This window comes from Geotrypetes seraphini, chromosome 13 (assembly GCF_902459505.1).
Source record: "Geotrypetes seraphini chromosome 13, aGeoSer1.1, whole genome shotgun sequence".
Lineage (NCBI taxonomy): Eukaryota > Metazoa > Chordata > Amphibia > Gymnophiona > Dermophiidae > Geotrypetes > Geotrypetes seraphini.
The window spans coordinates 57,704,796-57,730,958 of NC_047096.1; the positions used below are offsets into that span (position 1 = coordinate 57,704,796).

Genomic DNA, 26,163 nt, shown 5'->3' on the forward strand with positions numbered 1-26,163 from the left:
AAATCTCTCTCAAGCATATTCATTAGGGATATCTTGAAAACCTGACTGGCTGGGGGTCCCCCAGGACAGGTTTGGGAACCACTGGTCTAGAGGAAGGCTACTAAAATGGTGCATGGTCTTCGTCATAAGGCGTATGGGGACAGACTTAAAGATCTAAATCTGTATACTTTGGAAGAAAGGCGGGAGAAGGGAGATATGATAGAGATGTTTAAATACCTACGTAATGTAAATGCGCATGAGTCGAGTCTCTTTCATTTGAAAGGAAGCTCTGCAATGAGAGGGCATAGGATGAAGTTAAGAGGTGATAGGCTCCGGAGTAATCTGAGGAAATACTTTTTTACAGAAAGGGTGGTAGATGTGTGGAACAGTCTCCCAGAAGAGGTGATAGAGACAGAGACTGTGTCTGAACTGAAGAGGGATCTCTCGTAGAGAGAGAAAGAGATAATGGTTACTGCAGATGGGCAGACTAGATGGGCCTTTTGGCCTTTATCGGCCATCATGTTTCTATGTTTCTAAAAAGGTGCATAGAGGAAAATTCTATAAAAGGCGCTTAAAGATAGGTGTCAAAAAAGCACCTAAGTTAGGCACCCCACTTAATTGGTTTATTAGCTTCAATTATGAGCTTAATTGAGTGATAGGGGCATATCTTATTAGGCATGATTCTACATAAGATAGGTGCCTAACTCCAAAGTAGCATGTGTAGAGGCAGAGAAGGACTTGGGCACCATTAGGCGTGATTCTCTAAAGTACTCAAGCACCTATAATGAAGACTTTTAAAACCCTGGCACCTAAATTTTAGTTAAGCCCGATTCTGTAATGGGCGCCTAAGTGCGATTGACATGAAATGTGTACCTAACTGTAGGCGCTTAGTTTTTTAGGCACCCAGTTACAGAATCTGGCTCTGAGTGTTTTCCACAGAGAGAAGGAATAGCCTAGTACATCTGTTTTCCCTTCAGATCATAGATCATGATAATGTTAGAGCAAGGGGGGCTGAACCAGGAAATCCCACGCCTTGTGGTCTTGGGCAAATCATATAACCCTCCACTGCCTCAGATACAGACAGTTTGTGAGCCTCTAGGGACAGGGACCTAGTGTACATGAATAACTCACTTTTTGAACCACTGTTAAAAAAGACATCCAAATTCTTACCTGCTTTAAGATAATCATTGGTAACATAGAAGCATGATGGCAGATAAAGGCCAAAAGGCCCATCCACAGTAACCATTATCTCTTTCCTCTCTCAGAGATCCCACGTGCCTATCCCAGGCTTTCTTGAATTCAGACACAGTTTCTGTCTCCACCACCTCTTCCGGGAGACTGTTCCACACATCTACCACCCTTTCCGTAAAAAAGTATTTCCTCAGACTACTCCGGAGCCTATCACCTCTTAACTTCATCCTATGCCCTCTCATTGCAGAGTTAAGGTCTGGAATGATGTGTTGCAGCCTAATGATTACCTTCAAAAGGATCTATTTTTAGCAGCACACTCAAGACAGAGTTGGTCCAGTGGGGTTACCATATTTAACGTAGGGCAAACCTGCATACATGGCCTTCCATGTTCCTCCCCGGCCCCGCTCTGTTCTGCCTGCAGTCCCATCCCCAGACAGCCTCGTCTCTTTTGTCCCCTCTAACTATTACTTTTTTTCTATGTTGCTCAGTTGCATGGCTCGTGTTGCCTTCAGTGAAGGTCCCGAGTCCCAATCATCCTCTCTCTTGCTTTCTTTCAGGATACTCCATTCAGATGGGCAGTGGAGTCCTGTATAAGAATCAGGGCACGGTGCTGGCAGGCGCCCCTCGATGGGAGCACAAGGGGGCTGTTTACCTGATGACCTTCAGCCCCACCAACCACACAACTGACCTACTCAGCAGCGTGCTTTTAGGAGGGGAACAGGTGGGGTCTTATTTTGGCAGCTCCATTGCCTTAGCTGACCTCAACAACGATGGGTGAGCTGAGTTGCTGTTAAACCTCCAACCTTGTTGCTGAGTTGTGTTAAATCTTTGTATGACGTTAGAAAATTGAGCTCTAACTCCTGCATTTCCAAAGGATCAATGGTGGCATTTTTACCCATAATGCAAGTCTTTGCAGGACCCTGAGAAACAGCAGCATGCCAGGCGATATTCAACCTGTGGTGGTCAGTGGTGTTAAAGAATGTGATGACCACGGGCTGAATTAGACCCAGCTATCCAATGCCAGACCATATCTGAATGCCTGGGTGTTCGGTGGACCCATAAGTTATGGAGTGCTGACTTAATATTCAGTGCCAGCGTCTGCATACCTAACCAGGCAAAGTTAGGCCTGCTTTTTTTTTTTTTGCAGTTGATTCTTCCCCATTAGGGACTGAATATCATCAGTGACACATGACTTCCAAGTTCCTCACTCGCCAGCCTTGTACTGCGGGCGGTCAGAGCCAATGTTCAGCGGCTCTGCCATTAGCTATTATTGAATTTTGGCGTCCAGTAAGCTCAGCATGGATTAAGTGGGCGGGAGACTGTTCTGCCCACGTAAAGCACCCTGAATATCGGTCCCTTAATTTCTGCAAGGCTGCTTCTTCTGAGCAAACGAGAGGATTCTGAGCTGCTTGCGTTTTAGAAGAGGCACCCGGGTGTCTCAGGTGTTCAACACAGACGGACACAGGACATTTTTATAAAGTGGGCAATTAAATCCAAGAACCGAATGCATGTCTGTGAGTTCTTCAGAGTTATCCTGTACATATGCATAAATCCAGTGATGTAGCGAGGGCGGTGGTGCCTCTCCCCGCCCCCTCCTCCATATTCTCTTCCCCTGCCCTCTCCTACCGCAGTCCGCTTCCCTTCCCCCGTGTCTCTGTAACGTCCCTGGCAGCACCGGCTCTTCCTCTGATGTCACTTCCTAGGGGCGGGTCCAGGAAGTGACATCAGCAGAAGAGCCGATGCTGGTGCAACAACAGGTCGGGGTTACTGCATGCACCAGGAACATTATAGAGGTATAGGGGAAGGGAGGTAGTGGGGAGGGGAGCAGGAAAGGAGTGGGGGGCGGAGAGGAGGATGGGTGCCTTCGCTCCCACCCCTCTTTACTACGTCACTGTTCTGCACATATGTATATATCTTAAATAGATGGGGCTCATTTATATGCATAACTTAGACTGCTGAAAGTTACACACCCATATCTCTGGCATTTAGATACAAACACTCAGTGGTGGCTTCAATTATAGGTGTGTATTTTACCTGTTCGCATAGTATTTTATAAAGGAAAGTAGGTGCCACACTCAGTAGCTTAGCCATGAGGGGCCTTGAGGCCCTGGTCCCCACCCTCACTCCGACTTCGGGCTCAGGTCTCCTGCAGCACCTGTTTAATAGCTGATGGGGATGCCAAAGCCCCGCCAGCCAAAGAAATTTGCCACCAAGCAACTCCTCCCCCTTGACGCTGGAACCCCTTACACATGCTCAATTCACTCGCAATATTGAGCAAACTCTTTGGGCTACATTCACTAACCTGCCCCATCTTGGCCGATCCGCAGCAGGCTGACGAATTCACCAAGGGTCAGCATGCAAATGGAGGCGATTGGAGGAAAGCCCTCCCCCCCCCACCGACCACATGGATCGCTAGTGAGCGATCCTGAAGCATGCGCAGACCATCTTCTTTGTCTGTAGATGGTCTGCGCATGCTTACAGAGTTGCGAGCTGGGTTTTTTTTTTTCTTTTCTACTTTTTTAATACTTTGCGAGCCTGTGGTTTTAACCCACTTTAAACCCACAGGCTCGCACTGCAGGGGAAGGGCAGGAGAAGTCGGCAGAAAGCAGGAAAGGTAGTGAGCGACTGATCCCCAGCAGTTGCTTCTTTTTTGATCAGTGAGCCCTGTCGGTGTTCCTGAACAAGTTTAGTGAATCGTGTCCTTCCTACTTTGAATGCCATTTCCCCTCAATTGCATGCGCGGATCGGAATCAGATCGGCCATGAGGTTAGTGAATCGGGTCGGGGTCGCAAACCGATTGGTACACGATCGGTAAGCTTAGTGAATCTAGGCCTTCAACTGTGTCCAAGGAGGGGTAATTTCCTTTGGATTTAGCACCCCCAATAATTTTGAAAAGGTTACTCCTTTGATTGGAAATGTGATAGCAAAACAGCACCCCCTACTGGTAGGACTGGAGGTGGCCTCCCGCATCACTTAGAACAATGGTGCCCTCTAGTCATCTAAAATGTATGTGCACAGTGATAGAAATTAGTACAGAAACTGGCATGTGGTTATGACAACCAAACGAAGGCAGAGCAGCTTTCAGAATGTTCAGATTTCCGAGATTGTGGCTGATCTGAAAAGACTATCCCCTCCCCCTTTTTACAAACCCACGGAACTGTTTTTAGTGCAGGCCAGTGCACTGAATGCTCTGCACTGCTCCCGACGCTCATAGGAACTCTTGAGTATTCGGGTTCAGCGCATTCAGTGTGCCAGCCTGCACTAAAAACCGCTTTTGTGGTTTTGTAAAAAGGGGAAGGGAGTGAAGTGTTGGGGCATCAAGAGCAGAGGAAGGCATGTGCCAGGGATGCCCAGGCACTGTGGCATGGGTGCTGGAAATTTTGAGACGGACAGGCAGCCACATGCACACAGGTCTGATGATCGTAGAAGGCCAGTTTCTCTGTAAGAAATTGGGTGATAAAAAGGGCATTAAAGAAACTTCAAAATCCAGGAGTCAATAGACAGAGCTAAAGGCTAATAATAGGAATATGTCGGTAAATTTTAAACACATTATTGCTTGGCAGTGCACACAAAAGAATGTATTTGACTTTAAAAACTTGGCTGCCAGCAAGATGGGAAATATTTGAAGTGTGAAATCAATTTATCTTTTATCCATGGGATCATCCTTCCGTTAATATGGGTTGGGTGCCCCTTTATGACAATAAAGAAGCTGATTAGATGGTCCTGAAACCAGAATAAAAGAGAGAGAAAATGACCTTTATGTGCACGGTGTTCTGGGAAACTTGCAGAGGACAGAAATGTGCATGGAAAGGAGGGAGAGGCTGGAATCAGCACACACAAAATTCCACAGGAAGAAGGAAAATCCCAAACAAAAAGACTGTGGAACCGATGTTCTGAACCACAAATGAAAACCAGTCAATAGAGCTAAAGGCTGCTATATGTTAAAAAATGCACACGTAATACAAAATATACACATCTACATACCTGGATTTGTATCGTTACACATTTCCTCTACAGATGTGTATATTTTGTATTACGTGTGCATTTTTTAACATATAGCAGCCTTTAGCTCTATTGACTGGTTTTCATTTGTGGTTCAGAACATCGGTTACACAGGCCTTTTGTTTTCAGCAGCCTCACTCTTTAATATTATTTATTTATTAATTTCTATAGTCCGTTGTGGGTTGTGAATCCCATGTAATCTATTTGCAGCCAATAGAAAGCAACTGAGCAGTGTAGCTTATAGAGGAAAGGGCCGAGAGATCTTCTGGAGCATCAATGTTTTTCTCTTATGATGACCCTTCCTTAGAGTTTATGAGCTTGGGATATGGGGGGGAGGGGGGTCATGGTTCCAGAAACTGTGCACCTCTCTACATGGAAGACCAAAAGAAAGACATGACCTCCCATCCCTCTTTTTAGGGAGAGGGGGAGCTCCTGGTCAGGAGATAAGCCTTATTCTTCTCTCTTTGTTTTGGAAGGTGGCAGGACTTGCTCATTGGGGCTCCCTTTTACTTTGACCGGAAGGAGGAGATTGGGGGTGCCGTGTATGTCTATATGAACGAGGCTGGGTCCTTCCAAAATGAATCGGCTCTGATGCTGAAGGGCCCCAGTGACTCTGCCTTTGGCTTTGCAGTGGCCAACATTGGGGATGTGAACCAGGATGGCTTTGAAGGTACCAAGAGGACTCTTACAATAGGAGCACTTGGGGGGGTGAAGTAGAAGAGCTGAGTCTCAATTTTACCTTCCAAAAGGGATGGGGAGGGTCTCTGTTCATGAAGAACATTCAAAGGGGTGCTTCTTATGAAAATTGAATGATAAATGGATGGAAATGGAAGGCAGAAGCCTTCATTTTAATATCCCTTCCACCTGTGTGCCCCCCCACCAAAACCATATTCCAGCTGGGTCATTGTAGTGATCACCCTGAGCTAACCTTCTTCATGCCACTCCCATGACCTCAATGACCCCACACTACCTCACCCTACCCTGGGGGCTGTATTCACAACCTTCACATGTTCCCCCTTCTCAGATGACCTGAGGAGCAGGAGTTCCACGCAAGATGTCAAACTCCTGGTATTTTCTGCATGGTACCATTTGAGGCAGCAAGCTGGGAGGAGAGTCAGGCTTCGTTATAGAAACATCCTTCCATTTAGAGCTTCTAAATTTGACACTGACTCTTCAGTGCCTCTTTTCTGGATCTTCTCATTCCCTTATTGCATGGTCTGTCTCATCTCTTCCCCCGTCTCTCTATCTTATTCGCAGTTGTCTTTTCTACTCTCCCAGCCCTCTGCAGTCTCTTGGTTCTAATCCTCTCCTCTGTTTTTGTGCGTGTTTGCAGATATTGCTGTCGGAGCCCCCTTTGAAGGATCTGGGAAGGTTTACATATTCCACAGTAGTTCCCAGGGACTCATAGAAAAACCACGGCAGGTAAGAGCCCTCCTTCTGGTCATGGGTATCAGTATAACAGCCATATATAACTATATCAGATCACTTTCACGGATTCCTGGAGCGCTTGAGGCTGTCCTTTGCTCCCTCTGAAGCCGTTTTCTCTTTTACCTCTGCAGGTGATCGATGGGCGTGAGCTGGGGGACTCTGAGATCCAGACCTTTGGGTATTCTCTCAGCGGGGGCCTTGATGTGGATGATAATTCCTACCCAGACCTGCTGGTGGGGAGCCTGGCAAATCGCATCGCTCTGCTCAGGTAGGATGTTCTCAGCCCCACTCTATAGGGCTGGGGGGTGGGCGCTCTTGTGCAGAGGGAAAGGGCATACATTTGGGGAGGAGGATGAGAATAAGGGGGAGCACTTGACAGTTTGATGAGTGGCCCATACTATTGAGAGGGGGAAGGCATTAGTGAGTGGTTCACTGCAGGGCATATTTTAGCAGTGAAACGAGGGATGTAGTCTTATTGCTGCCTGTCTTGCTGGAGGAAGGGAGCTTTGAAATATTGAACTATATACTGTGCTCTAATATGAGGACGAAGGGTGGGTGATGGTGGTGGTGTTGGTGGTTGTATTCCTTTTGATTATTATGTCCATCCTTTCTCGCCTTCCATGTTCAGGTCCCGCCCTGTGATCAATGTCCGCCACTCCCTTGAAGTCTCTCCCACAGTTGTGGATCCCAGTATCTGCACCCCGGACTCCTGGTAAGAACCAGCGCCAGGCGGAGGCTCCCCGCATGTGCAAAGAACGAACCGGACCGCATCAGGAGCAAGTTCTAGGGTGGGGGACGCTGGGTCTTTAATCCCTACAGCTGGCTGTGCCCAGGCGGTTCCCTGTGTTCTGTGGTGCTTCCCTTACCTCCTCTGTCGTTTATCTTTTTCAATATTTCTCTTGCTCATTCTCTCTTTACCCCTGTTTTCACATGTTTGTTTTTATTTTCTCTTAGCATTGATGTCACCGTGTGTTTTTCCTACACGCTGAGCACAGGGAATACCAACTATAAGAAGAATATCAGTAAGTAGGCGGCAGATGGCAAAGGAATGAACCCGTATGGGAGAGGTTGAGGAGTGTGTGGCGCAGTGGTTGAAGCTACAGCCTCAGCACCCTGAGGTTGTGGGTTCAAATCCCGTGCTGCTCCTTGTGACCCTGGGCAAGTCACTTAATCTTCCAGAGTCCCGGGTACGTTAGATAGATTGTGAGCCCACCGGGACAGATAGGGAAAATGCTAGAGTACCTGATTGTATAACCGCTTAGATAACCTTGATAGGCGGTATATAAAAATCCTAATAAACTTGAAACTTGTTGGTGGGGCTGTAAACTCCCCAAGAGCTGAAGGAGAGGTGTCCAAGATCTCTGAGTATTAGTCTCTCTTCTTGAAGAGTGGAAGGGGCAGGGGGGATGTCTCTGCCCCCCCCCCAGCCCTCAATGATTCAGAACACACCCAAAGGGAATATTATCCTAGCCATAGACTTTCTCTAGTTTCAGAATAAAGCAGATTTTATCTTGACTGCTGGAACAGTCTGTTAAGCTATGGGGGGGGTTATTTTCTGCTACCCCTCCCCAGGAAACCTCCATAATTGATTTTAAAGCATTATACCTCTCCTGAGCCCCCCTTAATTGAAATGATTTCCAGAGCTTCTCGGTATATAGATGTGGTGAAATGGAGGGGCGGGTTGTTATGATAATCACTGATGGCATCCCAGGCCCAGTCACTGCCCTTTTGTGGGTCACCTTGCATGAGATTAAAAACGCCGGACATGAAGGGCTGTTCATGTTTTGGCTATTCCATCACATACCATGTACAGCCCCATCTAGAATTAAAGGATTGTCACTTCCATGAGCTGTGTTAAAGTATTCTGTCCTCCCCCTCCCCCCCTTCATCATTGATGGTAATGCTGGGAGCCCTTTGGGAATAAGATGATTCAGGTTCTCTGGAACCCATTTCTGAAACATGTTTTTCTGTGGTTCCTGCTCCCACCTTCCATCTCTTCTGTTAACTCTGCAGTGGTCTATCCAGGACTAGACTTTTCTTTTTCTCCACATGCAGCACTGGCGTATACCCTCGAAGCAGACAGAGAGCGTCGTCCGGTGAGGGTCCGGTTTGCTGGGAGCCACTCTCCGGTATATCAGGGTTATTTCTCCATGCCAGACACCAAATGCCAGACCATCAAGCTTCTGCTGGTGGTGAGTATCCTGCGTGTGACCGTGAGAGCAGATGAATTTTCAGTTTCAGCTGTGCTTCTCATGCCTCAGCTCTGGACCTCAAAGTCCCTAAAGCGAGACGAGATGCAATTATCCCAGCTCACAGATCAAGCATGCAGATATAACTTAAAAATATGCATCATGGCTGTTCTTTTTAAGCAGCTTTGTGGGTTCCTGGGGGGGGGGATGGAAGATGGGGAACTCTGTGTTTAGGCTCGAGGAATCTTTTTTTTACTACCAGGAACTCAAACAGCATCTAAGTCACAGGATGTCTTTTCTTTTCTTATCCCTTCCCAACTTTAACTTAGCCTGGTCCTCAGCAGCCAGCCACATACCTGGATTTCATCGAGCCATGTGGTTCTGGGCCCTAAATCTAGCCATTAGATGTCACTAGTGTGCAGTGGCACACATTTAGAGCACTAGTGATTTACCCTCTTTGTACACTGAATTGATGCTTCCCAGAAACATAGAAACATGACAGCAGATAAAGGCCAAAAGGCCCATCTAGTCTGCCCATCCACAGTAACCATTATCTCTTTCTCTCTCTGAGAGATCACACGTGCCTATCCCAGGCCCTCTTGAATCTCTGTTTCCACCACCTCTTCCGGGACACTATTCCACACATCTACCATCCTTTCCGTAAAAAAAGTATTTCCTTAGATTTCCTTAGATCGCCTCTTAACTTCATCCTATGCCCTCTCATTCCAGAGCTTCCTTTCAAATGAAAGAGACTTGACTCATGCACATTTAATTACATAGGTATTTAAACGTCTCTTATCATATCTCCCCTCTTTCCTCCAAAGTATACAGATTGAGATCTTTAAATCTGTCCCCATACGCCTTATCACGAAGACCACGTACCATTTTAGTAACCTTCCTCTGGATTGACTCCATCCTTTTTATATCTGTTTGAAGATGCAGCCTCCAGAATTGTACACAATATTCTAAATGAGGTCTCACCAGAGTCTTATACAGAGGCATCAATACCTCCTTTTTCCTCCTGGCCATTCCTCTCCCTATGCAACATAGCATCCTTCTAGCTTTTCAACCTGTTTGGTCACCTTAAGATCATCACATACAATCACACCCAGGTCACGCTCTTCTGTCGTGCACATAAGTTCTTCACCTCGTAAACTGTACCATTCCCTCAGGTTTTTGCAACACAAATGCATGATCTTGCATTAAATTTTAGCTGCCAAATTTCAGAACATTCTTCAAGCTTCGCCAGGTCTTTCTTCATGTTATTCACACCATCCGGCATGTCTACTCTATTGCAGACTTTGGTATCATCAGCAAAGAGGCAAATTATACCCAACAACTATTCAGCAAGAACAGAACCTTGAGGCACACCACTGGTAACATCCTTTGCTCAGAGCAATCTCCATTGATTATTAACCTCTGTCGCCTTCCACACAACCAGTTCCTGACCCAGCCTGTTACTTTGAGACCCATTCCGAGGGCACTCAGTTTATTTATTAGCCATCCGTGTGCTACACTGTCAAAGGCTTTTCTAAAATCTAAATACACCACATCTAACACTCTCTATCCAATTTTCTGGTCACCTCGTCAAAGAAATTGATCAGATTTGTCTGACAAGACCTACCTCCGGTCCTGTAATCTACAGGATTCCAGAAACTTGACCATTCTCCGTTTTAAAAGCATTTCCATTAATTTGCTTACCACAGAAGTCAGACTTACCGGCCTGTAATTCCCTACTTCTTCCTTACTTCCTTGAAGCAGTGTGACTGCGTGTGCACTAGCTGACCCCTGATGCAGACATCAGGATGCAACATGGCCATATCAAGTCACTAATAAATGCTTCCGTTATCCCTTTCATGTGATTGCCGGAACTTTTATGGCTGGCTTCCTATCTTTTGTTGAGAATTTCCTTTTCTTATTTGATCTGTAGTATCCCTGGCCAGCCTAGGGCGCAGAAGACCAGCTTCACATATCACTAAGTTATCTGTAGATACTGGCAGAAAATCTCCTCCCTCCCACCCACCTACCAAAAAACCTTCAGATTTCTCAGAAATACAATACAAATTTAAAGGATACGGTGGGAAATTCTTCATTTTTCCAACTTTGAACTAGAAAGAGTCACAAAAAAAACCCCTTCTCAACACACTTGTTGAGTGTGTTATTTTTACTGGTTACAGCGAAAACCTTTCTTGCATATTCCAGGCAATAAGAAAAACAGAAGAGACTTTCCTTTCCTGGCTTCAATTCTATATCATACTGTTTCTTATACCCTGCAATTATCAGCAATCATTGCAGCTTACATATGATTAATAAGGATTCGTAACAGTAACGTGAAGGATCAGTTATTCACATGTAAAGCAACGACACCAACCAAAATATTGCTTTTGGGCATTGTAAACAAGGTATGGTGTGAGACACTACCCCTCAAGCTGGGTAAGATGGCCAATTCTTTTGAATTGTTGGAATTAAGAGATTTGGGAGGAAAATCATCTTAAGAATTACTTTGGGTAGCTCTATTTAAAAAATGGCTGCCAACATGCACTCTATTAAAAGAGTTTATAGCCCCACCTCTTGGTGAATAATGGAACATTAAGCCCCTGTTGGCTATCACGTGGAGGTCAGGAAGAAAGTCAAAAATTAAATGAAAAAAGCAAATAAGTTTAAGGTCAGGCATAAAGAATGCTCCTTTTAAGGAAGGCTGAAGGAAGCTGCTGTGTTTCTATATTTTATTTCTATCTGAATATTATCCTGAGTAGCATATTTGGGGATATTGCTTTGCTTTCAAAGTATACATTACAGAACAGCCGCTTTCCAGAAGACCAAATTTGGAATCTTTTTTTAAAATAATATTTGTTCAATTTCTTTGTGTATTGCTTTTGCCAGTTCTTGTCCAAAAGAAAACTCAGACTGCAAGGATTAATGTGCTTGTATACACAGTAGCTTCTTTTTCTGTTTGAAAATCAAAATCAAACCTTCAGTGAAGTGAATTACATCCAAGTTTTTGTTTCAAGAGCTTTGTGTTTTTCAGGAGAGAGAATTTAATAAAGCTTCTACGATGAGGTTACAGACCCTTATTAAGTTCTTATAAAGATAGGCTTATTGGGTTGGGAGTGGCAGTTCCTCCTACCCTTTCCCAATCCCTTTGGATTTCTAGTTCAAATGTAACTGGGTTGAGAAGAGTCTTCATCTGTAACTACCTAGTGATTTTCCTTGCCTCAGTTTTCAGAGGGGGAACTACAGACTTGGTTGATGTGAATGGTGAGTTTCACCACTAGGCGTCGCTACTGAGTGATGGATAAGAGTCCACTTGGGGGTTTTGAGAGCTGCAATCACTAAAGCAAGAATGAAGATGAAAAGTGAGGCAATCTGGAAACTCCCACAACGAATAACGACCTCACTATTTGGGAATTGATTGTAGAATGGCCTAGAAGCTTATCATATTCTTCTTTGGATTAAGCTTGAGACACTGCATTAAAGGATAAGTAAAAAGATTCAACTGTTGTGGTTATCTTGCTTTAGTAAATAACAGTGAACTGGAATAGTAAGCAAACGGAGCAAGCAGAATTGTTACTGTTTCTTGGTAGGCTGGAACCTTAATCCTAAGAAGAATATGATAAGCTTCTAGGCCATTCTACAATCAATTCCCAAATAGTGAGGTCGTTATTCGTTGTGGGGGTTTTGAGAGCTGCCTCTGTTGAACCACTGGGCTTAAGGTTAACCGGATTTGTTGAAGCAAAAAAGAGGACCTTTTCCACCTCAGTCCCGCCCCCACACAAACCTCGTCTCTTCTTCCCTGAGCTCGGGGCCGCAGCTAGAAGTCCTCCGAGCATGCGTGAATGAGACACGATGAAATGCATGTGTGCTCATGACGTCATCACATCCATGAATGCTCAGAGGCTCTCCAGATGCAGCTCCAAGCTCTTGTCAGAGCTGGGGGCCTTCCAAAACCCAGACAAACTTCTGGGTTTTAAAAATCCATCCAGACACCCGGACAATATTCTAAACTGAGGACACATCTGGGTAAATCTGGACAGCTGGTAACCCTAACTGGGATGGTCTCTAAATTTTGATTCCAGTGCAAAACGCACATGAGTCTTGAACCTTTGGGTAGTGCATCTTCACCCACAAGGAATGCAGAAGGCATCATCTACTTGTTCAACTCCGCCTCCTTGCATCACCAGGCACTTCATTTTTTTCCTTCTGCAAGCGAGTTGAAAAGATGTCTTTTTCATCTCCTCTATTTAAATTTCTTATTTTGGGGTTTTATCTGGCATTATTTTGAGGCTTTGGGTGCTGTAGATGTTTCCAGTAGTCTTGGGACATCTCTGCCTTGAAGAAGCTGCCCTAAAACTTGGATGGGCTCAGGTTCGGCCCCTGGGAGTCTGCTCACCTGGGAGGAAAAGGCCATAGTCTGTTATTGAGAAAGACACGGGGGAAGCCACTGCTTGACCTGCATTGGTAGCATGGAATGTTGCTACTCCTTGGGTTTTGATCTGGCTACTGGACTTGATGGACCATTGGTCTGACCCTGTAAGGCTGTTCTTATGTTCTTATGAAGAGCATGAGCGCAGACTGCATTTAGGCTCGGTGCTGGTCGGGAGACTTTACAGGTACCAGCTGCGCCCTCCCCCCCTTGAAGAATTTTGTGGAGACTGGTGGGGGAGAGACAAGCCCCTAGCAAACCTAATACAAGAATTGGTCATATGATTTTATATTTATGATTTCAAGAGGGATCCGTATAGCCCAGATTTCTGAGCCCATCAGAGTTGTCTTGATCTAATTGATGAGTGGATTTAGGTTAATCAGTTATCTCGTAATCCTTCCATTGTGGATAAGAGATCAGGCTTCCCTCCCTGCTTCTCTCTTCTTGCTAAGGAATGCCCCCGCCCCTCTCTGAGGTGTTTGTTTTTTTTTAATATCTGAGAGTGACCTTTGACTCTTGTCTCAACTCCTTTCTTACCCCGAATTTCCTCTGTGGTATGGTCTTAGTTTGTTAATGCCTTCATGTGCTAATGCTATGTGCTGCTGAAGCCTTACCATCCTGTAAATGTTTTTCTGGGATTTCCTTCCATCTTATTGGATGAATTTGAAAAAACGTTTCAATAATACGACTGTTAATGTTTTATTGTGTTTGTTCTGTCGAAACATGTTTTAGTATTTTTAATATGTATGCATGTAATTTTGTAAACCGCATAGTATTTATGCGGTATATACATTTTTAAATAAATAAAAACCATTGGCTCAGTTCATCCCCTTGTTGACGCTGAGGCCTGTGCGTTCTTATGCCTAACGTTCTTATCAAAAACCAAACTTTGAACAGGCCAAAATACTGCTGTTCGTATCCTTGGTGAAGCCCATCATTTTGCATAAGAACGTAAGAATAGCCTTACTGGCTCCAACCAATGGTCCATCAAACCCAGTAGCCCGTTCTCACGGCGGCCAATCCAGGTCACTAGTACTTGGCCAAAACCCAAGGAGTAGCAACATTCCATGCTACCGATCTGGTTTCATCAGCTTTCATTGTCACTTTCACGTACAGTTTAAAATTCTAACCCCAGCTCACTAAGTTCCTCACACGGAAACTCTTGTCATTCTCGTCTTTGTTGATTTTCCCGTATAGGCCATATAGGTTCTCTCGCTTATTGCACTTATTGTTTTCCCCTTATGTCTACTTTTCTTATAAATATTGTAGTTCTCCCCTCCTTCCTTTTGTTCGTATTGTAAGTCTATTCACATTATGTTACGTTAATCGTTGTTTGTTCCCTCCATTTTATCTTTGTAAAACGCTTAGAATATGATAAGCGTTTAATAAAATTTTTAATAAACTTGGAAACTTGGAAACTACTGCAAATCATTTATCTAGTTCTTCTGTAGCAGGGTTACCAGATTTTGCCTAAAAAAAAAAGAGGACGCTGGCTCTGTTCTGTTCCGCCCCCCTAACCCGGCTCCATAAGAACATAAGAACATAAGCAATGCCTCCGCTGGGTCAGACCTGAGGTCCATCATGCCCAGCAGTCCGCTCACGCGGTGGCCCAACAGGTCCAGGACCTGTGCAGTAATCCTCTATCTATACCCCTCTATCCCCTTTTCCAGCAGGAAATTGTCCAATCCTTTCTTGAACCCCAGTACCGTACTCTGCCCTATTACATACTCTGGAAGCGCATTCCAGGTGTCCACCACACGTTGGGTAAAGAAAAACTTCCTAGCATTCGTTTTGAATCTGTCCCCTTTCAACTTTTCTGAGTGCCCTCTTGTTCTTTTATTTTTCGAAAGATTGAAGAATCTGTCCCTCTCTTTGGGGATGCGTGTGACATCACCACGTTGCATCCATGCAGGCGCAGATGTCCTTCAGACATGGCCTTGATCTAGGTGCTTTTCAAAACCCAGACAAAGTGCCGTCCAGACCCCTGGAAAGTCCTCTAAAAAGAGGACATGTCCGGGTGAATCTGGATGTTTGGACGTTCCAGGCTTGAATGTACAAGACATTGTGAGGGGCTGAGGTCTGAGGTTAGACATTTTGTGCAAGATGTCCACAAACCAAGCAGGAAAAATGTCCATTTTCAAAGCTGCCAAATTTTTGAAAATGAGCTAGGTATAAGTTTTGGTCCTTAGGACGTCTACCTTTTTTGCCCATTTTCAAAAATAAAAATGTCCACAAGCAAGTTTTGTAGACATACCCACCAACTCCCTTGCCTGATCACGGCAGAAGGAATTCCCATTAGATGAGCCAGTTTCAGGGATTCCTGGCAGCTGAGCTGATCGGGATTCCCCCCGCCAGGATCAGCTGAGCTGCAGAGCCCTACACCCCTCCCCCGAAATCCCTTGACATCTTCCCGACATCCTGGACCTCCCCTGACATGCCCCGACATCTCCACACCCCCCTCCCCCAACATTCCTTGGCCCCCCTCGCACATCACAGAACCCCCAACCCTGTACCTTTGGAAGAGCAAATGGCAGGAGGGAAGCTCACTCTCTCCTGCCTACAAGGCCAATTGCTGCAAATGACAGGGCTTCCCTCTCCCAGTGCATCTTGGGATGAATTGAGATGGGCCAAAGGTCCTGATTGGCTCAAAGAGATGAGAATGGGGGAATTACTGATATGTTGAGGAGGAGACAGGAAGATGCTGGACTGGGGGGGAGAGATTAAAGGTTCCTTGCGTTTGTTCTCCTGGCCTATGCCGGATATCTTTTTGTATGAGGGGAAAGAGAGCAGAGGGAGGGGGTGAGAGATCAGGCTCTTAATTTGATGGGTTGACAGCACTTTTATTAATAGGTGGCAAGGCAGTGGATGATCAAATGCTAACCCATCATCTTTTCCGTTTCTTGCTGCCCATATAGGAAACAATTCGGGACAAGCTTCACCACATCTCTCTGTCTATGAATTATTCCATTTATGAAAAGGAGGTCCGGGCCCGGCAGACCGTGCGGTCATTGGATAACTTCCCTGTTCTGAATAAGGACCAGAGCAGCGAAGACCACACGGAGGTCAGCATTTGATATTATGTGCTATAGATTTGAACTCTGCTCTGAAGACAAAGACAGCCCCCCTAGTGGTCAGAATGGGTCTGTGCAGCTTAGAAGGTTCATTCGTTTTTGTCTGTTTTGCTCCCCGTTGATTTATTGCTGTTTTACTCATGAACCCTATGCCATGAGGATGGAGGGATGCAGTCGTTGATGTGTGTGCGAGTTGTGACATTCATTCTCTTTGTTGTTTGTTTTCCCCACCCTGTGTGGTTTCAGATTCACTTTAAAAAGGAATGTGGTATAGACAATTCATGTCACAGTAACCTGCAGATCGCCTATGCGTTCCTGAATGAGACCTCCCAGCCGCTGCCCAGGTGGGAAACTTTGATGCGTAACCTTTACTCGCTGGTGTTTTCCTGTTTCTCTTTCCATTCACTTAATCACACACTCGCACATAATCAAGGTTTTGTGACTGTAACTTTGCTTCATACTCTAAAATCTCAGAGGTCAATATTAGTGTGGTAGAAGCTGCACTGACCGATGTGGCACTGTGCTGTTACTGTCAGGTGGTCAGCAGGTGGAGTCGGGGAGAAGCTACGTTCATTGCTGATGTCTGCATAGCTAAGGGGGCAGATAGCGCTGTACAAAAGGCCTTTGTACCTTTATCCACTTAGCTAAGTGGATGCCAGCACTGAAAATCAGATGGCAGTAGCATAACTTCTGGGTGGCTGCCTGACCTTGGATATTCAGTCAACATCCCAAGTGACATCGGCCTATGGTTGTCAGCGGCTTAAAAACAGCTGATCGCTGCAGCCCCTCAGATTTGCTGACCAAAGCCAGCTGATATTTTCTTTTCTGCACAGGCATGCTCAGTTGACAGATCATGAGAATTTTAATCTCGGGGTGCATATGTCATTCTGTTTAATCTGCTCTAATGCAGTGAATGGGTCGGTGCTCTTAAGATGGCAGCTGGGGTGGGGGTCTGGTGTGGAAGGTTTACAAATTTGCTAACAAGGTTTATTAAGGTCATTGCACTTTGCTCACTGGATCTCCACCTCACACCCTGGGTTGTGAAAAAAGTTTTCACATGTGGCCACCTGTTGTACAAGAGAATAAGTACCCACTCTTATTAGGGCACAACCTAAAAAAGAGGTTTCAAACTCATTTCAGTGTTAAACTAAACTAAACTAAACCTTAGGTTTTTATACCGCACCATCTCCATGGTCGTGGAGCTCGGCACGATTTACAGGGATTGTAATAAGAAAGGAACTCCAGGGAAAGGGTTAGGTGAAGATCGGAGGGGAGAAGAATGTCAGAGAGCTGCGATGACAGAGAGGGGGAGAAGTTAGATTTTGGAGAAAAGCCAGGTTTTCAGATGTTTGCGGAAGGGTTGGAGAGCACCCAGGTTCCGAAGGGGGTAGGTGAGGTTATTCCAGAGCTCGGTGAATCTGAAGAGGAGGGAAGTCCCCAGTTTTCCTGGGTGGGAGATGCCTTTTAGTGAGGGGAAGGATAGTTTCGATTTTTGGGTATGTCTGGAGGTACTAAGATTCGAGGAATTCCAGGAGAGAGGAATTAATGGAGGAAGGATGCCGTGGAGGATCTTGAAGGTTAGGCTGATGCATTTGAAGTGGATTCTGGAAGTTATTGAAAGCCAGTGAAGCTTGGAAAGGAGTGGTGAGACGTGATCGAATTTGCTTTTAGAAAAGATAAGCTTGGCCGCGGTATTTTGGATCCGCTGGAGTCTGTGGAGGTTTTTCTTCGTTAGGCATATGAAGATGGAATTGCAATAGTCCAGTCTGGAGAGGATGATGGATTGGACGAGAACGGCAAAATGATTTTGATGGAAACAGGATCTTACTGATCTCAGCATGTGAAGGCTGAAATAGCATTTTTTTACCAGGGAGTTGAGGTGGTCGTTGAAGGACAGTGTAGAATCAATGATGACGCCCAGGACTTTGCTGGAGAATTCGAGCTGAAGAGAGGAGCCGGAAGGCAGTGGGATTGAGGGGGGTAGCTGAGCTAATTTTGGGCCAAGCCAAAGTAGTTTTGTCTTGGATTCGTTCAATTTCATTTGGACGGAATGGGCCCAAGATTGGAGATTTGAGATACAGGAGGATATGTTCAATGGGAGATCGGTGAGGTTCGAGTCGGTCTCGAGAAGGACAAGGATGCCATCAGCATAGGTGTAGATTGTTTCAAGGGGGGATAGATGGAGGAGTTTTTGGGAGGACATATAAATGTTGAAGAGGATAGGGGAAAGAGGTGAACCTTGCGGGACTTCACAGATTGGTGTCCAGGGGGAGGAAGAGGTACCATTCATGTTGACAATGTAGGAGCGGGAACGAAGGAATTTTGAGAACCATTCAAGAACGGTGAAGGTGATGCCGATCTCGGAAAGCTGGTAAAGTAGAATGTCGTGATGAACGACGTCGAAAGCGGCAGAGAGGTCAAATTGCAAGAGGACAGCGAACTTGTTGCGGGAGTGAAGTTGTTGGACCTTGGAGATTAGGGAGGTCAGTAGGGATTCGGTGCTGAAATTGGGACGAAAGCCGTATTGGTAGGGTAAGAAGATGGAGAATTTCTCTAGGTAGGATGAGAGTTGAGTCGATATGATGGACTCGAGCAACTTGGTTAGGAGAGGGATATTTGCTATTGGGCGATAGCTGGATGGAGTGGAAAGGTCGAGGTCGGGTTTTTTCAATAGAGGGGTTAAGGCGATATGGCCCATTTCTGGGGAGAAAAGGCCCGAATGTAGAGCGGAGTTTAGGAGTTTGGTAATGGAAGAGATGGCTTGAGTGGGTATTTCCTCGTAGAGGTAGGAGGGGAAAGGGTCTAAGGAACAGTTGCAGGATTTCATTTTGAGACAGAGTTTGAGGATGGTGGAATCGGATACTTGGTCGAAGGTAGACCAGAGTCTGTCGGCAGGGATAGCGCAAGAGGCCGGTAGAGTGGGGTTGGGGTCGGTGAGCACCAGGGAGTTATAGGAGACAGCGGGTGGGAAGGAGCAGCGTAGGGTAGTGACCTTTTCATTGAAGAAATTTGCCAGAACATTGGCTGAGGGAGAGGAGGGGAAAGAGGTGGAGTCTTTTTTGGAGGTTAGAGAGCGCCAGATTTTGAAGAGTGTGCTACTCTGGTTATTGGATCTGGAGATTTTCTCGCCATAGAAGTTCTTTCTTGCTTTTTTTAATGCAGAATTATAGTGCTTAATGTTGGCTCTCCAGGATTGTTTGTCAGTAGGGGAGTTGAATTTTTTCCATATGCGCTCCAGGGCTCGACATTTCTGTTTTAGTTCTCTATGATAAGGGAGGTACCAGGGGGCTTTGCGCGGATAAGAGATGGATTTGGTGGAAAGGGGGGCGAGGGAGTGGTAGGTGGATTCGGAGAGGGCGGTCCAGTTATGCCAGTTGGATTCGGGGTCTGCAGGTTTAGGAGCAGAGGAGAGTTGATTGAGAAATTTTATCCAGAATAGGTCGCTTGAAATTTTTTTGCAAAAGGTGATGGATTTAGAGGAGAGAGGAGGAGCCCCGAGATGTGACATGAAAATGGGGATGGAGAAGGACCCGAGGAAGTGGTCAGACCAGGGGACCTGTTCCCAGTAGGTGTCACCGACTGAGGTTTTGTAAGCGGTAAGATCAAGGAAAGTGATAAGGTCTAGAGTGTGACCCTTTTCATGGGATGGGGATGGTGAGGGGGGTGAAAAACCGAGAGAGGCGAGGAAGCTCTTCAGTTCGATCGTATCCTTGTTGGTATTGTCGTCAAGGTGGAGATTGATGTCCCCGATGATCAAGAGCCTTTGAAATTTGAGGAAGGCGTTTGATATGGTTTCGAGAACGAGATCGGAGGATTTGTTCCAAGGGGCAGGAGGGCGATAAAGAAGTAGGATACCCAGTGGGTGAGGTTGGAGTTCGTCGTTGACCGAGGCCAACATGTATTCTAGGGAGGTGTGGCAGCTCTTTTCGATGAGCTGGACATCGAAGAAGGATTTGTAAATTAGTGCCAGACCGCCTCCTATTCTGTGTTGGGCTATACTGGAAGCAATCCCTTGAGAGGGTCCCCTTTCAAAGGTGGAACATCAACGATATCCAAGAAATCAATCTCAAACTGGACAAAATCGGCCTATGGCTACAAACCAACAGACTTTCACTGAACATAGCCAAATCTTGAGGGATCCTATTCCCAGTCAAAAATAACGATACCTTAACTGGACAAATATGTATCGACTCTTATTCACTGCAAATACAATACAAATTAAAACACCTAGAATCATTTTTGACAAAGATCTCGATTACCATGATCAAATCAGCTCATTGACCAAAAACTGTTTCTATAAACTCAGTCTAATTCGTTCTAGAACCTGCTTCTATTCAAACTCTAATTCATTCACTGATCACCTCACACATAGACTACTGCAATTCACTATACCATGCAATAACTCAAAAGGAAATTCGTCAACTACAACTGATTCAAAATACCGCGATTAAACTCATCTATAAAACCAAAAAATATGACCGTGTCACCCCGCTTCTTCGAGAATCACATTGGTTGCCGGTCTCACACAGAACAACCTACTCCTACTTGTTTTCAAAATTAAGTTCTCCCACTCATCTGCCTTCTTAGATAAATATCTTATCTCCCATACCCCTTCCAGGGCCCTCAGATCCTCCGATGAGAACTCACTAATGGTTCTCTCGATCAAAGACCTATATTATACCAGAAACACTATCTTTTCCGCAACAGCTCCTTCCCTCTGGAATGCAATGCTACCACTTCTCCGCTGTGAAAACTCTCTAACCAAATTTAAAACCAACCTCATAACATTTCTATTCAAAGATGCATAGCAAAACTGCAGCTGAGAATACTTTCCAAAATATAAATTAATACATTTTTAAAAAATACAGAGAACCGCTTTTAAGAAGCAACCCCCCTTTTCTCCTGTATTCTCCTCCCCCCTTCCCTTCCTCTTATTTTTATTTTTTAATGTAATTATAATCTCCCCCCCCAAAAAAAAAAAATTCCTCTTGTATCCAACTTGTCTAAACGTTGTCCTTGTCTTGGCTTCAACCTGCCTTATTTTATTTATATTTTTTATGTTTTTATTAATTTTTAATATTTTAAACAGGCCAGATGTGATGGTCGGTATACCAAATTATAAATAACCTTGAAACTTAAACTAGTAACCAGGAAGGACTGTACCTCCAGTTCTGAAACTGTTTGGGTGAAGATGTAGAGAGGGCTTACTACTGTTTTGTTAGAGAGACATTGAGATCCCTGCCCTGATGCTTTAAAGTGCATCGTGCCATTAGAGGTTCTCAAAACTGCTTGCAGATAAGATAGAATGGCACAATGTACTTTAAAGCATCACCCTTAATGTGTGACAGTCAAGCACAACCTTAACTCCCTTGTGGGTTCCTTGAAAAAGTTCCACAAAATGTGGTCCATGTCAGGACCTGTGAGACTTTACAAGTTAAGTCACAAGCACTTTTCAAAATTTTTTTTGCAAATGTTTATTTATTTAGAAATTGAACATTTTTGAATGACATAAAGTATTTATAAAATATTCCTTACACAGTGACTGGGTGGTGGATCTGGCTGTCAGGACTTCGGTCCTAGCCTGAATTACACAATTCTGAGTGTATGAGAATCTAAGGTTAAACTTAACTTTTAGGTTAATCAATATTTAATTGGAGACCATTTGGTTTAGATTCAAGATTTTTGATCTCCACATTCTTACATGTCATTTCCCTTTAAAAATATTTCCCTACTTTTTTCATTTTTTGACTGTGAACCCAAACCTAGACATGACCATACAGATCCAACGTATCGTGAAAAATGCAAGCGGCAAGCTCTACAGGGTCAAAGGACTTAAACCCTACCTCACCCATCAAGCAATGTCCAATGTAATAATAACCCTGGTACTCTCAATCTTTGGCTACTGCAATGCAATCCTACTAGGCGTTCCAAAGTACACGATCAAGCAGATTCAAATGGTACAGAACGCAGCAGCGAGATTTCTGCTGGGAAAATTGAAGCAGATGAGTGCCATGGAAAGAGTTACACTGGCTCCCAACTGAAAGCAGAGTGAAATTCAAGATCTTCTTGCTGACACACAAAATCGTTCATCTCTTGGAACCTCAATGTCTAACTGTCAGACTACATTACTATATACCAGCAGGCACCCTGTGCTTGAGGGTTCATAGATGAAAGCGTGCAGGACAATTGCACGCGGACGTCAACGCACCGGATTAAAAGTTAAATTGAAACCCTCCAGTTTACTTGGAAGTATTGGTGCTGCCATTACAGAGGAAAGTGTAATTTTTCACAACACTTTAAAGTAAAGTTGGGGGGGAAGGGAGGTTCCCCCCCCCACACCCCTCGGAGCACTTTAAATTTAACTGTTAATCCTGCATGCATTTGTCTCTGTTCATTTGTCCCATCACCGTGCTTGAGCCAAGAATACCTGTTGGAAATACCCTCCTTCAGAGACATCAAATACAAAAGCATTAGAACAAGAATGTTCTCAGTGATGGCTCCGCGGTGGGGGACCTCCCTTCCGAAGAAATTGAAACTAGAAAAGGACACCGGAAAGTTCAAGAAAGGGATATAGACCATCCTCTTCACAGACTACTTTTAACTAATAATACAACTTTGAGGAGTTGCTGGCAAGTCCCCACTAGGAACATGATCGGATGAGCACTGTAGGGCAGTGTTTTTCAACCGCTGTTCCGCGGCACACTAGTGTGCCGCGAGATGTTGCCTGGTGTGCCGCAGGGCCGCCGGGCCCGGAGCTGACAGGGGGCCCGAGGCAGGGGCGCCAGTAGCTCGCCAAGGCAAAGTGAGTCGATCACCCAGGACTCACTTTGTCTTGGCGATCTAATCTATCGAGCCGATAAGTCTTCTTCTCCCCGACGTCAATTCTGTAGTCGGAGAGGAAGTTCGGGCCAGCCAATCGCTGCCTGGCTGGGCGGAACTTCCTCTCCGATTGCAGAATTGACGTCAGGGAGAGCATGCGTCGGCGTCGGCTTTGGGGCCTGTTATCCATTGGTGGGTCCTGTTCCCCGATGGCAGCGGCAGTGGCAGTGGCTTGGGGAACGGCAGGGAGAAAGAAAGAAAGGGGGCAGGCAGGGAAACAGAAGGAAAGAAGAGAAACAGAAAGAAAGGTCAGGGAGAGAGGAAGAAAAAGTTGGGGGAGGGAATGAGGTGTGGAGGAGAGAAAGCATACAGGCTGATAGAAGGGAAGAAAGATTGGATGCACAGTCAGAAGAAGAAAGTGCAACCAGAAATCACCAGACAAGGTAGGAAAAATGATTTTATTTTAAATTTAGCAAAGTGGAGGCAGTATTACCACAGTTTTCAAAGGAATTTGCCCAAATAACTTAATAGTTAACTGGGTAAATTCCCAGAGATGAAAACTTCCCTTCACTTCCAGTTCTGAATTTATATCTGCTGTCTATATTTTACAATATGGTCACCTTTTACTAAACCGCAATAGTGGTTTTTAGCGCAGGGAGCCTAGGAGCGTTAAGAGCAGTGCTGGGCATTCAGCGCAGCTCCCTGCGCTAAAAACTGCTATTGTGGTTTAATAAAAAGGATGGAGGGTATATTTGTCTATTTTTGTATGCTATAAAAACCAAATACAGAGAGAGACTGAGAGCTGTTGACGAAGAGCTACGTGTGTGTCTTTCTTCGATTCCAGCCAGAATATCAGCTTTGTGTTCAGCCAAACAGGCCCAGGTTTCGCACTGAATAAAGTATTTTATAATTTTTATAATTTTTATTTCGTAATAAAGTAATTATAAAATACTTTCTTTGTGTTTATTTGATTCCTATTCAAGAGAATTACTTTATATATAGTCAATATAGGCAGAGAGTTAAATTTTTTAACATTTTCTAATGGTGGTGTGCCTCGTGATTTTTTTCATGAAACAAGTGTGCCTTTGCCCAAAAAAGGTTGAAAAACACTGCTGTAGGGAACCCCAGAATTGCAGAGGATAGACGAAACACAGATAACTAGTTTTTCAGGAAGTTTTGTAAATTCAGGATGAACAATAGAGCAAGATATAGGTACTATATGTTCAATTAAATAGGATCAGTAGGAATACAGTACACGATACTAATTATATGTGTAAACATAAGCAGGTAGATTGATTATGCTATAAAATGTGCATTCAAGTAAGATGATTGATTATGGTCTAATTATGTCTGTATTGAAAACCATCTCATAAAACGCTAACTCTGTATTGTAACACCTCTACTAAGAACATAAGAACATAAGCAGTGCCTCCGCTGGGTCAGACCATAGGTCCATCCTGCCCAGCAGTCCGCTCCCGCGGCGGCCCAAACAGGTCACGACCTGTCTGAATCACCAGAAAGGGCTCCCTTGCCACCTTGGTTTCTCATTGAAGTCCTATCTTCCCATCGAAGTCCTAACCCTCCGTGCACATGCACGACCTGGTTGGGTTTCTATACTTATTACCTGGTTAGCTTTCTATACTTGTGTTACATCCCAGCTCCTCCCTCAGTATCCCACGATCCCTTTATCCCTCAGGAATCCGTCCAATCCCTGTTTGAATCCCTGTACCGTACTCTACCTGATCACTTCCTCCGGTAGCGCATTCCAAGTGTCCACGACCCTTTGGGTGAAAAAAAACTTCCTTGCATTTGTTTTGAACCTATCTCCCTTCAGTTTCTCCGAATGCCCCCTCGTACTTGTTGTCCCCTTCAGTCTGAAGAATCTGTCCCTATCCACCCTCTCTATGCCCCTCATGATCTTGAAGGTCTCTATCATATCTCCCCTGAGCCTCCTTTTTTCCAGAGAGAAGAACCGCAGCCTATCCAACCTCTCGGCGTATGGGCAGTGTTCCAGCCCTTTTACCAGTTTCATTGCTCTCCTTTGGACTCTCTCAAGTACTGAAGCTCTGAATTGACTCCACAGTCATTAGTAGCGGCATCGAAGCTTTCAGTAAACAATAAACTTACGGCCTCTTTTACAAAGCTGCGGCTGGGCTGCGGTAACGGCCCCGAAGCCCATAGAGATTTAAAGGGTTTCAGGGCTGTCGCAGCTTTGTAAAAGAGGCCGTTGGGGGTTGTTTTACAAAGCTGTGGTAGAAAATAGCCTTACTTAGGTCTTTCCTGCACGCTAAGGCCATTTTTACTACATGTCTCCCTGCTCCTGGCCAAGCTCCACTGGCTTCCGATAATTAACTTTCAAAATCCTATATGGTATCCTCCCTCCCTTTATCCCTCTTTCTTGGAATTCCTCAAACCCTAATACCACCAGATCCTCCCACAAATTAAAACTATCCTTCCCCTCGCTAAAAGGCATTTCCCACACAGGAAAGCTGGGGACCTCCCTCCACTTCAAAATCACTGAGCTCTGGAACAACCTTACCTCCCCTCTTCGGAACTTGAGCTCTCTCCAAGTTTTCCGCAAACATCTGAAAACCTGGCTTTTCTCAAAAAATGTAAGTCTCCCTCCAATTTAGGAATCAAGGAAACTCTTATATCTTGGCATCCCAAGTCCTCTAAATTTTCTTCACACTTCTACCTCTAACCCTCTGTTGTAGTTCCTTCCTATTTCTCCTACTGTAAACCGCGTCGAGCTCTACGAACGTGGAGATGATGCGGTATACAAACCTAAGGATTAGATTAGATTAGATTAGCCTGAAAATGGCTGGGTTTTGGTTTTTTTTTTTCCATTTTCTGAATTAATGATCACATGCTAATGTTGCTATTAGCGCACAAGCAGGAGCACGCTACAGGGCTTCAAAGAAGGTTTGGATAGGTACCTGGAAGACAAAGGGATTGAGGGGTACAGATAGGAGTAGAGGTAGGTTATAGGGATAGGATTAGAGGATTAGAGGCAGTTACAAAATTAATCAGGGACCACTGTTCAGGCAATAGGCCTGATGGG

The 26,163-nt window shown here is 45.0% G+C and overlaps 1 protein-coding gene across 2 annotated transcripts in view; it reads left to right on the plus strand.

The window, feature by feature from the left end:
* Window positions 1–26,163, plus strand: part of ITGA3 (integrin subunit alpha 3) — a 103,382-nt gene that overhangs the window by 53,663 nt on the left and 23,556 nt on the right. For both annotated transcript variants that reach the window (XM_033918180.1, XM_033918181.1), the window contains exons 6-14: window positions 1,728–1,944; window positions 5,649–5,842; window positions 6,506–6,594; window positions 6,732–6,868; window positions 7,229–7,312; window positions 7,555–7,622; window positions 8,656–8,792; window positions 16,128–16,274; window positions 16,530–16,627. In XM_033918180.1, coding sequence (XP_033774071.1) covers window positions 1,728–1,944; window positions 5,649–5,842; window positions 6,506–6,594; window positions 6,732–6,868; window positions 7,229–7,312; window positions 7,555–7,622; window positions 8,656–8,792; window positions 16,128–16,274; window positions 16,530–16,627 — 1,171 coding nt within the window. The remainder of the gene's footprint in view (window positions 1–1,727; window positions 1,945–5,648; window positions 5,843–6,505; window positions 6,595–6,731; window positions 6,869–7,228; window positions 7,313–7,554; window positions 7,623–8,655; window positions 8,793–16,127; window positions 16,275–16,529; window positions 16,628–26,163) is intronic.